Source organism: Megalobrama amblycephala, linkage group LG24 (assembly GCF_018812025.1).
Source record: "Megalobrama amblycephala isolate DHTTF-2021 linkage group LG24, ASM1881202v1, whole genome shotgun sequence".
NCBI classification, from domain to species: domain Eukaryota; kingdom Metazoa; phylum Chordata; class Actinopteri; order Cypriniformes; family Xenocyprididae; genus Megalobrama; species Megalobrama amblycephala.
In genome coordinates, this window is record NC_063067.1 from 12,606,485 (window position 1) to 12,620,434 (window position 13,950).

Sequence of the window (13,950 nt, forward strand, 5' to 3'; positions counted from 1 at the left end):
CAGCTCTGTTCCAAAACCTACACAGGCAGCATTTTAAAGGTGCCCTAGAACTTTTTAAAAAAAAAGATGTAATATAAGTCTAAGGTGTCCCCTGAATGTGTCTGAAGTTTCAGCTCAAAATACCCCATAGATTTTTTTTTTTTTAACTGCCTATTTTGGGGCATCATTATAAATGAGCCGATTCAGGGCTACTGGCCCTTTAATTCTCGTGCTCCACGCCCACGGAGCTCGCGCTTGCCTTGAACAGTGCATAAACAAAGTTCACACAGCTAATATAACCCTCAAATGGATCTTTACAAAGTGTTCGTCATGCATGCGGCATGCATGCGTCGGATTATGTGAGTATTGTATACCGTTATATTGTTTACATTTGATTCTGAATGAATTTGAGGCTGTGCTCCGTGGCTAACGGCTAATGCTACACTGTTGGAGAGATTTATAAAGAATGACGTTGTGTTTGTGCATTATACAGAGTGCAAGTGACGGCTCTTGTCTCCGTGAATACAGTAAGAAACGATGGTAACTTTAACCACATTTAACAGTACATTAGCAACATGCTAACGAAACATTTAGAAAGACATGTCATGGATCATGTCAGTTATTATTGCTCCATCTGCCATTTTTCGCTATTGTTCTTGCTTGCTTACCTAGTCTGTTGATTCACTTGTGCACAGATCCAGACGTTACTGGGCTACCCTTGTCTAATGCCTTTCATAATGTTGGGAACATGGGCTGGCATATGCAAATATTGGGGGCGTACACCCCGACTGTTACGTAACAGTCGGTGTTATGTTGAGAACGAAGCTGTTCTTCGGAGGTCTTTTAAACAAATGAGATTTATATAAGAAGGAGGAAACAATGGAGTTTGAGACTCACTGCATGTCATTTCTATGTACTGAACTCTTGTTATTTGACTATGCCAAGATAAATTCAATTTTTCATTCGAGGGCACCTTTAAGGCATCATACATCGGCACTAGGGCTGGGCATTGACATAAATTTCACGATTCAATTCGATTTGATTTCAATCTCACAAGCTTGCGATTCAATACGATTTCAATTAGATTCAAATGCTTCCTTTGATCTGAAGGCGCAGTATGATCTGTTGTGCCACATTAAAGAGCACCAAAATAGTATTTATTGTTTAAATTTCATAATAAAATTGACAGAATTTGAAAGCTGAGAGGTTTCGTATCAGAAGTGACAAAGCACAAAGCTTATTGCGATTTATTAGATGGGAGGCGCGCTACAAAGTTTTGTTCAATCATCAACTGAAAGCAGTATAGACTGAAAGATCCATTCTTGGGATTTAAGAATCGATAATGGTTCTTCAAAATGAGAATCAATTAAAATTGAGAAATCAATATAGCCCTAATAGGCACACCTCCAATGCAAATGCTGTTCCAAATAGGTAGGTAGATACCATCTTTTGGCAAAGTATCGCATGCAAACATCAAAGAGAAGGCAATTCCATAAGGCACTGTGACAAGCTGAGACATTTCTTTCCAAGATGACATGTAAACCCAGAGAAATGTCAAATATACATATATATATATAATGTACTCAAAGGAAAAAATTGTGATGCACCACATTTTCCTTTACGTTTAGTGAAAAGACTGTAAAGATGATGAAACAAGCCATAATTTAAGAACTTAAACATAATAATTTGCCTCTAAAAGCTTTGTCCACAATTTTGACTGCTTTTTAAAACTAAATTTCAATCCCTGGCCTGAAAGTACTTTTAACATAGTAGTTCTACGGTCAAAGGCAACGTGGTTTTTCCATTTTATTCAACAGAATGAGTTCCTGACAGTTTCAACGCCACATCACATTATTAAGTTAACATTATGAGCCCAGAGATTATTTTAATATCACTCTGCTAAGCGGCTTATTTTTTAAAACACAAATTGTAAGGACAAAGCGGGGCAGATCTTCAGGCAGGCTGTCTGTTCTATCATGTACAGAGACATTGATGCTTTTAATGATAAGACTGAAAGCTGTTTTAATCAAATGATACTATCCAGTTTTAGACAACAACAATGCTTTAATGCAATACTCTTTCATTACATCACTGTAATACTTCATAATTTATTGTTAGATGGTGGTTAATAAAACATTGGTTATTAGGTCATGAGTGACAGTTTGTAATTCACAAATGTATGGTTCACAAATAATACTAACTTAAACTAAAGTGTCAACTTCAGAATCTACAGAGCCATAAGTCAAAAGTTGAACTACTGTAATGTTTCACATGTACTGGAGATCATGAACAAAGTCAAATCCTCTTTGACAAAAGAATTACTCATAGTTTTTGACACTTCCTGGGATTTGTGAAGATACTTGGCCATGTTAAAGGATTAATTGCTTCTTCCACACTGGTGATCTGAAAGTAGGTGCTTTTTTGTTTAAAAAAAAAGGTCCATATTATTTTGTTTTTGTCCATTTTACACTGACTGAAAAGGCATATAATTCTGCACTTTTCACTTTATGATAATATGTAAAATGACCAAAAAGCAAAAGACCAAACTAAACTAAAACATTTTTCAAATGAATGAACATTCATTTAAACATATTAAACATTAAAAAAAATGAAATAAAAATCAACAAAATACATTTACTTTATGACAGTGGTTCTCAATCCTGGTCCTGGAGTACCCCCAACACTGCACATTTTTGATGCCTCTCTTACCTAACACACATATTTGAGGTCTTGGAGACTTTACTAATGAGCTTGTGGGTTGAATCAGGTGTGTTTAATTAGGGAGACATCTAGGCTATGTCTACACTAATCCGGATATGTTTGAAAACTGAATTTTCATTTCAAAACACTCTCTATCCACACTAGTTTTTTTCAAGCATTTTCTAAAAGTTCCTTGTCCATACTGTAAAATCAGAAAATCGCTTAAAGGTGCTAAAGAGGATGTTTTGCTTTATACATTTTTGCAATATTACTTGAAACTGTCTTTACTAACTGATAAAAGACTATTTATTAGGTGCACTGAAAGGAATAATATTAATATACATCATCTGTGCACGAGGTAGGGCCTTAAAAACATCAGCCAATCGTTTACGCGATCATCACGTAAACGATTGGCCCTCTGGCTTGTCAATCACTGCCGTGACGTTCCTTGTGAGAGACGTGCACGGATTGGCCCTCTGGCTTGTCAATCACTGCCGTGACGTTCCTTGTGTGAGACGTGCGCGGCTGCGCTCTCCAGTAACTTTCCACACTCCACAGGCGCCGCATGCAATGTTTTTGTCAGGAGACAGGAGTAACAACTGCAGATTATGAGTTACCTGCTTTGAGTCCAACATGATGAATCCACTAACACGACACAGCGAATGCCGGTGGTAAACACTCGTGTTCCAATACTCGTGCATGAGTTTTGGGAGGCGTTCCCTCGAAATTCTTACGCATGCGCTCATTTCAAAAACTCAGTAACAGTCTTTGGTTTCTCAGTCGACGAAAAGATCCTCTTTAGCACCTTTGAATCATCTTACTGCGAATGCGTAAAATGCAATAAAAGCTCACTTAGATGATGTCAAGAGACCATAAATTATAAAATTCTCTCCCTATTCTTCTGGCGCCATCACTTTATTAGCAAAATCTTTCACCACTTACTGGTGCGTTCAAGCCGCACTCAATTGCCATTCCATGTATGGTCCAAAACCCAAGTGCCCTCATGTTTTGCCGCAGGACAGCAATTGCAAGCAAATTTTCTGTCATCTTTGCAAGAATGTAATATGAAGATTGTACAAAGTAACATATTTAGCAAACTGTGACAGTAAACAGCATATCTACTATCTACCTGAACAATATGCATCAAATGACCAAACATATGTCCATAGTTTTCAAATACCTCCATTTTCACCGTCCGCACTACAATGCGAAAACAGCATTTTCAAATTTATCCACTTGGGAGAGCTTCTTCAAAAAGCCCTGTTTTCACCAGACAAAAACGCTGTCTCAGTCTAGACAGAAGGCCAAAACGTAGAGAAACAGACACGTTTTCAGATGTATCCACATTAGTGTAGATGTAGCCCTAAACTGTGTATTGCTGGGGGTTTTCCAGCACCAGGATTGGGAACCACTACGTTATGAAAACCTCAGTTACACATGTGTTTTAATATAGGCTACACTACCATTCAAAAGTTTGTCATTAGTAAGATTTTCATCAAAGAATCAAATTATCAAAATATTTAAGCACTACAACTGTTTTCAACATTTGCATTCAACATTGGTAATAATAAGATATGTTTCTTGAGCACCAAATCAGCATATTAGAATGATTTCTCAAGGATCATGTGACAATAAAGACTGTAATGATGAGTAATGATGCTGAAAATTCAGCTTTGCCATCACTGGAATGCATTACAATTTCAATATATTAAGAGTTATTTTACTGTAACTTTATTTTAATCAAATAAATGCAGCCATGGTGAGCATAAAAAATGTCCTTTAATGTTCAAAAACATTAAATTAGTTAATATATCAAAAATTAGTGTTTATGTTGTAAACTAACCTGCTATCAAAGCAGATAACATAGTACACCACTATTCAGATCTTCCAGCACAAGCAGATCAATCCTCAACATACTGGGTCAATTTGTTCTGTATTTTTTCATTGTTACAGTGTTATTTTTCTCATTGCACTTTCGTCAGTCATGTTTTAATTAAAACAATTTAAAAACATCTTTTTTTGACTAGTGTTCATGATCATTGGTGCAATAAAAAAAAAAAATCCACATTTGTCAATAATTACGACATTCATGGTTAGGAGTCAATGTCTAACAGCTGAAAAACAGCATGAAAATCCACTGATAACACACAGAGTCTCAATGTCTGCATTTAGCAGTAATGTTTCCAAGAGCATTACAACATTGCAGAGCAGAGAATCTACCCGTCGACAAGCAGTTCCAACAGGATGCAATCGATGCATACAGAACGAAATCATTCAACATGCAAAACTAATAAAATAAATCTACAGCAAGCACTTTCAAAAAGCCCAACAAATCAGACCAACATGAACATGAGGCGATGTAAACCGAAATGGAGGATTCTGCTGTCTTTGGGGTGGGTAGCTGCAGTGCAGTTGACTGGGCAGGGAAGCAGTAAGATGATGTTGAGAGAGAAACAGAGGACTTCATGCCATGCATTTTCCTCAAGACTGCAAATTACCTGAATGGGTCTGAATCCTCCCTTGAATATTGAAGCAGGAAGCAGGAAAGAGAGAGAAGCTAATGGGATAATGCACTAATTGGTATGGAGGGATGGAGAGAGACTAACACACACACTTAAGGAGAGATCTGCAATACAGAGCATGCAAAGAGCCTTTCCTTCAGGGAAAGCCATTTACAAAACAAGAGGGCACTATGCTCTGCTTTTTAGGTAGCCAAGTGACATCATCTTTATGTGGCAACACACAAGAAACAGGACCTGAAATCCACTAACCCTCAAAGACGCTCACAATGAACTGAAAAAAAGAGATGGAACAGAAAGTCTTGAACAGAAACGAGTTCCTGTGACAATATTTAAAGAGACAGAAGTTCAAATATCACTATAGGATAATAATTCAGAGAAGGAAACACACACCCAGATGAAGACACATAGTGATAGTGTTAAATGCAAATGATGATTTTGTTAAAAAAAATATATAAATGCAGAATTAAATAAAAATGTATAATTCTGAAAAAAAAATTACACTTTATTTTAGGGTTAAGATTAGGGATTGGTTTAGGGTTAATTGCATGCAACTATGCATAATTTACAGTTATTACTATGGTAACTACATATAACGTACGTAACAAGGACACGGTAAAATAAAGAGTTACCAAAATAAATATATACAATTAAAAACAGCATAAACAATAAAAATATTATATTATTATATAAATATTATCATATATTGGATGAACTATTATTTTCTCAAGTAAATGATTTAGGTCATAGTGGTCCAGTTGCCAAAAAATAAAGGAGTTGGGATTCCATGTATTATTATACAGTGAATGTGCACTTGTGTAGCCTAAATTATGACCTTAACTAAATATTTAAATGGCCTTTAAGTCAATTAAAAGGTCATTATTTCGTCAACTTTTGATAATTTTCAAAAGGTCACATTTTCAGGCAGAATTACACATCCAATATTTCCCAGTGATCTTCAAAGTACAACAAATCACACAAACAACTCTGAAATGCATATTTTGCTGAACAGTTTGTTCCAAGTCGTTTATTTTTAAATATGTGTTTCTGTCAGTTTGTCTCATAACTGCTCCAAGAGTTAGACAGGGTGATCCCTGAATGCAATAGATCATGTAGCAAGTCAAGCTCAAAATGGACTACTACAGACTAGATCTACTATCTACACTTGGCTATTTCTTTTGAACAAAAGGATTCACTCGTTACAGCCTGAACTCACAGTAGTAAACACATCCTGTAATACACTAAGCACACTACAAGTCTGAAGTCTGATGCCATTTGATTCATTCATTTATTTATTCTCGTGTTGTTCCAAACCTGTATGACTTTCTTCTATGACAGATTGCTGCATCTTTCTTGCTGTTTTACCTGCCTCAGGCAAATTGCTGTCTGACTAACTGGATCACAAGATACTGCCAAAAATCACTTGCCAGAATCAATAACAAAATTTAAAAATTCAGCAAAATGTCACAAATGAATGACCATGATGGATCATTGTTTTAATAAATTATTGGTGTCACTTCTAAGCCAACTAATTGTGGGTCATTAAAGGGACAGTGACTTCAAAAAGTTACATTTTGTCATCATTTAATCACCTTCATGTCCTTTCAAACCTGTATAAATTCCTTCCTGTTAAGAAACATGATTTTGAAGAGCTTTGGACCCCATTGAAAAAAAAAAAAATGAGAATGACATGAAGGTGAGTAGAACTATCACTTTAAATGAGTGCAGATTGAATTCAGTGTTTGTTTGCCATTAAACTTACAGGCCTCAAGAAGTTTCTAAGGGGGCTCCATAAATGTATAAAAATTATTTAAATGTAGTTATATTGACAATCTTATATTGTATATACAACATTAAACTGACGTCAAATTTTTACATTTATATTTTGTCTTGAAGTCAAAAAGGTTGGGACCCAGTGCCATAGCGGACATTATTGAGGCCCAACTGTCAAAGGGCCTGTGACAAATTCCTAGTTCTTAGTTCTGAATGTACTGGAGCTGTAAACAATCTCTCTGAATGATCGCAATGAACCGGATCAATGTGTTACATTAGTCTAAGAAACACAATATAAAGCTCGTGAGATGTGTGAAAGAAGGCCACGCGTATGCGTACATTACCTGGTGATGGGTAGGACGAGGCCCAGTGGCAAACTGATTGAAGGCAAAGAGTGGCATGGCAGAGGGAGGGAATCAGAGAGAAAGAAGCGAGAGGTAAGAATGATCACCCACAAACACATAAACCACAAGCTGTGCATGACATATGCAGCGTACATCCAGAAAGGAAGTAATGACGCAAGGCATGTTATATGTACCATATACACACAGCACCAACTGATCATCACAAACCGCACTATAAACAGCAGCATAGCTCTTAGCAGAAAGTCTAATTTGAAAAGATTACATGTTATCATGATGAAGTCACGGACACTCACCGGGCGGCTCTGAGGTTGTGCGTTCATTGGCTGGGTTGGCGGAGAGTAGACCAGAGGGGTTGTGCCGGCATTCTGCCCCGGTGTGTACGGAGACTGCGGAGTCACGGGGTCCCAGAGAGGTCAAGGAGGAACGACCACCGGCAGAGGAGGAGAAACAGCAGTTAGGATGGATCTGAGTATTACCCTCACTGATAAAATCCCTACAGCTGAGTGAGCGTGTGCTGCGTGAGTGTGGGTGACAGAGTGAATGTGTCCACTCCCTGCCGCTGCAAACACTGCGGTCTGCTGACACTGACAAATCTGCCATCTCCTCAATGCTGCCTTCAAGGCAGAGAAAAGGAGAGAGAAACAGAGGCGTAGTCCTGAGCAGACGTGAGTGGGCGCAAACAGAGCATTTGTGTGCCACAGGGTTCGGACTATATTGAACTATAGAGGATGGCAGAACAGAGCTTTAGATGCTTTAATTCAAATCAACTTACAGTACATTTATTTTGCTGTCAGTCTATCTTGTTCAAGGGCCGAACAGTGATGGCTCATGGGTCATCCAGAGTAAGGTTTGAACTTAAAAATGTTTTCCTGAAAGATGATTCAATATATAAAGGGGTATAACGTTACATGTATTCGTCCCGAACCATGCAGTTAGACGATGAATACAGTCAGTCACAGGCGATCCACACTCCAATCCAGAAGGGGTCGCGTGCGGTAATGCAACGCTGTTTGCTAACCGCCACAACAGGAAAAAACACAGAAGAACAGACAATCTAGATATGACTGTAATCTCTCAACCAGTATTTCAACCGTGGAAAGACATCAATAAAACAGTTTAAGAATAATATCTCACATAGCATTACATTTACCACAGGCAAGTCATTTAATGTCCACGGCAGAGAAATTAACTCTACAGTAGGGCTGTCACTTACGATTATTTTGCTAATCGAGTAATCCGTAGACTATTTTGATGATTAATCGAGTATATTTTTTGTGGTAATAAAAATAGACCTAAGCAAACGATAGCCTTTATAATAACAATGAGGCGATAATATTTCGTTCAAATAAAGTATCAAAAGCAAGTAAGTATTGTTTTATAGAACAACACTGTTGTATTATAGCAAATACCTGCAGAGGGCACCAATTGATTGTTGTTGTTAAAGGGTTAGTTCTAGCCTGGTAATACCAGACTCTGCTACTTCATTTTGTTGTAGACAGAGTCTGGAATGGCATAATAGAGAAGTGTTTTCTCTCTCGCTAGGGGACGCTTGTCTGAAGTTTAAAATCATTGGTTACCCGTAAGCCAATCAGATACGTTTAGTTATGACGTATGTTATCCGCCTGTACAGCCCATAGACGGTAAAAGAAATGGACACAGCGACCCCATTGGAACTCAATTGAGACAAGTGAAGCCCATTTTTAGCGATTTTTAGCACTTCCGTTTCTGAGGCGCAGACTCAAACTAAGCTTGATGACGTCAGCAACCTGTCTGACAGATGTAAATCTTCTAGTAGCTGTGCGTCCAAACTGCCATCGTTAATCTTGCAGAGACGGCGAGCTTGAGCGGGGAGTTCTTTGGCGTGAGTGAGCAGGAGTAAGTATTCTGATTAATTATTTTGTATAGTATTTTAAAATGTAACACCAGTACGCCATATTAAGTTAATGCATACTATTGCCTGCGAGCTTCTCCTCCTGTCTGTACGGTAATTTCTCTACTGTGCGACAGAGAGTCGAGTGGTTATGACGCAATCGTTAGCCTATTTTTACAAAAACTGTTTCTACGGGGCCATAATGTAACATAGAAGGTAATGGAGCCCTTTATACATTGTCGTGTATCTTTAGAAATAAATAATGGACAAATGGAGTCTTTAAACGCCTCAGATGTAAAGTTATTCACTGTCAAAGTGACGCCAAAATGAATGGGAGTCAATGGGGATGCTAACGCAAGTGAAGTTCTGCTACAAGATGGCGGCACCCGGCCGACTTCAACTTCCGGTCGACTTCCTTGGGCACTGGTACAGCCGCATCGAAGCACAGACATCATGCATCGAACTCAAATCTATGATTGAACTTCCACTGTAAACCTGTTGTAAACACATGATGATGTGAGCGAAATAAAGGAGTGAACATGGCTGTAAATGACTTTTGCAGATTATGCGAAGTTAATGCATCCCAGGGGCGGAGCCAGACATTGTAAACATTCGGGGCTTAGCCCAAATCTATGTTTGTCCAAAGACATTTTAATTTTGAATAAAATTGTAATAAAATTTACATTATTTGACACTGTAATTTGTAAAACTTTATTGAAGGTACCAGCTCTAGGGGGGTCCGGGGGCATGCCCCCCGGAAGAAAATTTTGTACATTTTAAGGTTAAATGCATCAACTGGTGCACTCTGGAAACTCAAAATTAAGAGCTTCAACACATGTACAGTGTGCAAATTGAACAAAGAAACAGCATTGACTTGTACCTGGACATTAAAAAGGGTTCAAACATCTTTTTTTACAATACTTTTGTACTCATTTCTTTTTAAAAGATAAATCCTTGAGCTTTTATTTTGATCATCACCAGCTGATCGCGTGCGCAAATGTGCGAGAGAGAGAAAGTGCGGCCGGTGTATGGTCGGATACTGTAGAAAAGCGGTATTGAACTGCTTAACGTATTTTAATAGAGAGATGTGTTAAGAAAAATTATATTTTGAGAGCACTGTTAAGAAACCTCTAACCTGAAATTCCTGCTTGCTGACTGTCTCGCACTCTTGCGGTTGACTGTGCTAGCTCCTCCCCTACCTGCTGCATATTCAACAGAGAGGAAGAAACGGAGTAGCCCATAGGCTACCGACAGCAAAGAAATGTATTCTATAGGCTAGATTATTTTTAAGGTCTATTTTTACAGGCTGTATGCAGTATATGCAAAGCCAAAGCGCAATGAAATAAAGCAACTTATGATTTTGGGGGTTTACATAGGCTATTGTCCAGTTTCATATTTTCTCAGTGACAGTCATTACATTCGGGGCTTGACTCAAAACATTCGGGGCTGAAGCCCCGGCAAAATCGGCTGGCGCCGCCCCTGATGCATCCCGAAGTTTGCATCCCGAAGTTTGCATCCCGAAGTTTGCATCCCGTGTCTCGTTTCCCATTTCCGCGGTCGTTTCGGTTTTCGATTTCTCTAACCTACAATGTAAAACTCGGCGCTTAGCATCTACGTCACGGCTCTCAGCCTGCCCTCTGTTCGTTGATTGGCCCGGCTGTTTCCAGACCGGTGGCAAACACAAAGCTCTGACGCTGTATCAGACTGAGTACAGAAGCGAAATGAAATTGAGCGGAAGTAGGAAGTCTGACGTAGTCAGGCTAGGTTAGTTCACCCAAAAATGAAAATTATGTCATTAATGACTCACCCTCATGTCGTTCCAAACCCGTAAGATCTCCGTTCATCTTCGGAACACAGTTTAAGATATTTTAGATTTAGTCAGAGAGCTTTCTGTCCCTCCAATGAAAATGTATGTACGGTATACTGTCCATGTCCAGAAAGGTAATAAAAACATCATCAAAGTAGTTAATGTGACATCAGAGGGTCAGTTAGAATTTGATGAAGCATCGAAAATACATTTTGGTCCAAAAATAACAAAAACTACGACTTTATTCAGCATTGTATTCTCTTCCGGGTCTGTTGTCAATCCGCGTTCACGACTCCGCTTCTTCTTCTTCTTTCCTGTTTTACGGCGGTTGGCATCCAGCTTATTGGTGCATTACCGCCCCCTTCTGCTCCGGAGTGTGGTTCATGACTCTGCAGTGACGCTGCTGATGTAAGACGCTGCTGACGTGTTATCTGGTGCGCCCGAGCTTCATTTACAGCCTGAGGGAGACGCACGCTGTATTCAAGCTATTCTATATTGTTTGTATTTTGGTATTGCTATATTTTTTAAAATGGTGCGTAAGTGTGCATGTCGCGGATGTCCTAATCGCCAAAAACAACCACGTAAAAATGTGTTACCAATGCCGACAGATGAAAGGATTCAATGGAATCAATTCAATGGAATCAATTCAATGGAAAGGATTCCAGAAGAGAATACAATGCTGAATAAAGTCGTAGTTTTTGTTATTTTTGGACCAAAATGTATTTTCGATGCTTCAACAAATTCCAACTAACCCACTGATGTCACATGGACTACTTTGATGATGTTTTTATTACCTTTCTGGACAAGGACAGTCTACCGTACATACATTTTCAATGGAGGGACAGAAAGCTCTTGAACTAAATCTAAAATATCTTAAACTGTGTTCCAAAGATGAACGGAGGTCTTACGGGTTTGGAACGACATGAGGGTGAGTCATTAATGACATAATTTTCATTTTTGGGTAAACTACCCCTTTAAACTTTACAGCAGATCAAATCCTTGTTTAATATTGGCCAAACAACATTTAATTATAATGTTCACTTAATCTTTAATATTTGGCCACTTCTTTATGATATAGAAATGCTACAGCCACTGTAATTTCTTGAACAAGAATATGTGGACATCAAAAGATGCAAACTTTAAACTTTTATTTTGAAATCACAAGGAATAGTTCGCATATTTACAAACATAGGCTCAGTATTGTATGTACAGTATTGTACAGTATTATCCTGTGCTGGCGCAGGTTTTTAAATGATTTACCTTACAAATCTGATGAAATGCCGCACATTGCTTTCCCAGGTGAACATTATAAGCAACCCAAACTCACAGTATATGCAGAGATGGAGTTTGAGACGTGCTCCATGCATGTAAATGATAACAGTTCATCATTTACTGTGAAGAGAGCAAATCTGAGGCGCACATAACCTAATAATTAAAGCGCATATATTAAATGTGCAGGGCATATATTTATTTAATTGAACTGCAGCCTTTGTGAATTCACAATAGCACTATGCTATAATATGGTTTTTAAATGGTTTTAATTCACTGTGCAGACTTAGAAAACTGTCTAATAATGCAGTTCATGGATTCTTGTCTGTGGAGTGTGGCACTTCCAGTACTTTGCCGGTTACTCAACACAGGTAAATTGCAATTGCAATCAAGGTAAAAAAATTTTTTTTAAATCGAGTATTCTAATATAATCAAGGAATCATGACAGCCCTACTTTAGAGGGGAGCATTTCACTTAATATGAGCACTATATTAGTTTATAAATTTATTATATTTAAATTTACCCGTTAGTAATCTCTTAATTATTTAATATGTTTAAATACATTTGTAGTGAAAACAATTTATGACAGTAACTGTGTAAATGAGCTCTGTTGGTAATTGTAACCTTTAATATTATAGTAATGAGCAAGAAAGGGCTCCCTGTATATAGTTTACAGCATTAGCAGATATAGATTTTTTTTTTTTTTTATCCTTAAGAAAATGTTAATTATAATTGAATTTATTTAAACAGAGAGGTACCATTTGTTCAATAAACCACTGTTTAATAAAAATAAAAAAAGCAATTTTTTTATGTTTAGTTTTCTCCCCCTGCTGTACCGAACCCGTACCGAACTGTGACTTCAATACCGAGGTATGTACCGAACCGTCATGTTTGTGTACCATTACACCCCTACTCAATATTCAATAAGTCACATCAGGGCACAAAAACTTGATCTGGACATCCCTAAATGGTAGCGCAAGTTAATTCAATAACCTCTCTTGCAGATTCATTAAAAGATTTGGTGGCTTTAGAATGATTCAGCCAATAACACAGGAATCTTTTAAAGACTTTAAAGTCTTTTAAAAAAGAGACTGCTCTTTCATTCATGAATCAGACCACACAGATCAAGCTGTATGTTTGTTTTTGCATGCAGTCAGAACAATTTTTATTGCATTCAATGATTCATTCATTCTATCATGACAAGATTTAATGCATAGCATCTCTAGCTTTAATTATAAGCGTCAGACTCTGTGCTAAGCACTGCTACGTCACAACAAACCTCTACATGGAGACGAGATTGCTATTATTCCACCTTTTGAGTGCTGCATGCTTGAACTCTAGAAACAGTTTCACCCATGTGATAGAAAAAATGACCCGTGTTCATTTTTCGATACCCACCAGCTGCAAAATCTATTAGTGGTAAATCTCTATTCACCTCTGACATGCACAGACCTCACCGATACTTTCACATGTTTTGATTGAGGAAAGAGTAGAAGGGTAATTAAGGTTTAGCCTCTGGAGCACTCTTAGCCTATTAATAGGCGGGTGTGCTGGCAGTACGGTGCAGGCGTGGAGTGGGAATGTGAGCGCTGGTCTCAGACAGATAACAAGCTTGAGAACAGCTGAGTCACCCTGACAGACTTTCTGCCAGGGTGAACCGGGCACAAC

At 38.1% G+C, this 13,950-nt stretch overlaps 1 protein-coding gene across 14 annotated transcripts in view; it reads right to left on the reverse strand.

Moving 5' to 3' along the window:
• The window catches only part of eif4g3b (eukaryotic translation initiation factor 4 gamma, 3b), a 56,550-nt gene that overhangs the window by 27,521 nt on the left and 15,079 nt on the right, over nucleotides 1–13,950 (reverse strand). For 6 of the 14 annotated variants that reach the window (XM_048179317.1, XM_048179322.1, XM_048179324.1 and 3 more), the window contains exons 4-6: nucleotides 7,630–7,722; nucleotides 7,316–7,348; nucleotides 5,178–5,198 (exon numbers count right to left, since the gene is read on the reverse strand). In XM_048179317.1, coding sequence (XP_048035274.1) covers nucleotides 5,178–5,198; nucleotides 7,316–7,348; nucleotides 7,630–7,722 — 147 coding nt within the window. Of the gene's footprint in view, nucleotides 1–5,177; nucleotides 5,199–7,315; nucleotides 7,349–7,629; nucleotides 7,723–8,244; nucleotides 8,837–13,950 lie in introns of those variants that run through there. The other 8 variants (XM_048179325.1, XM_048179321.1, XM_048179330.1 and 5 more) reach the window with 4 other exon arrangements.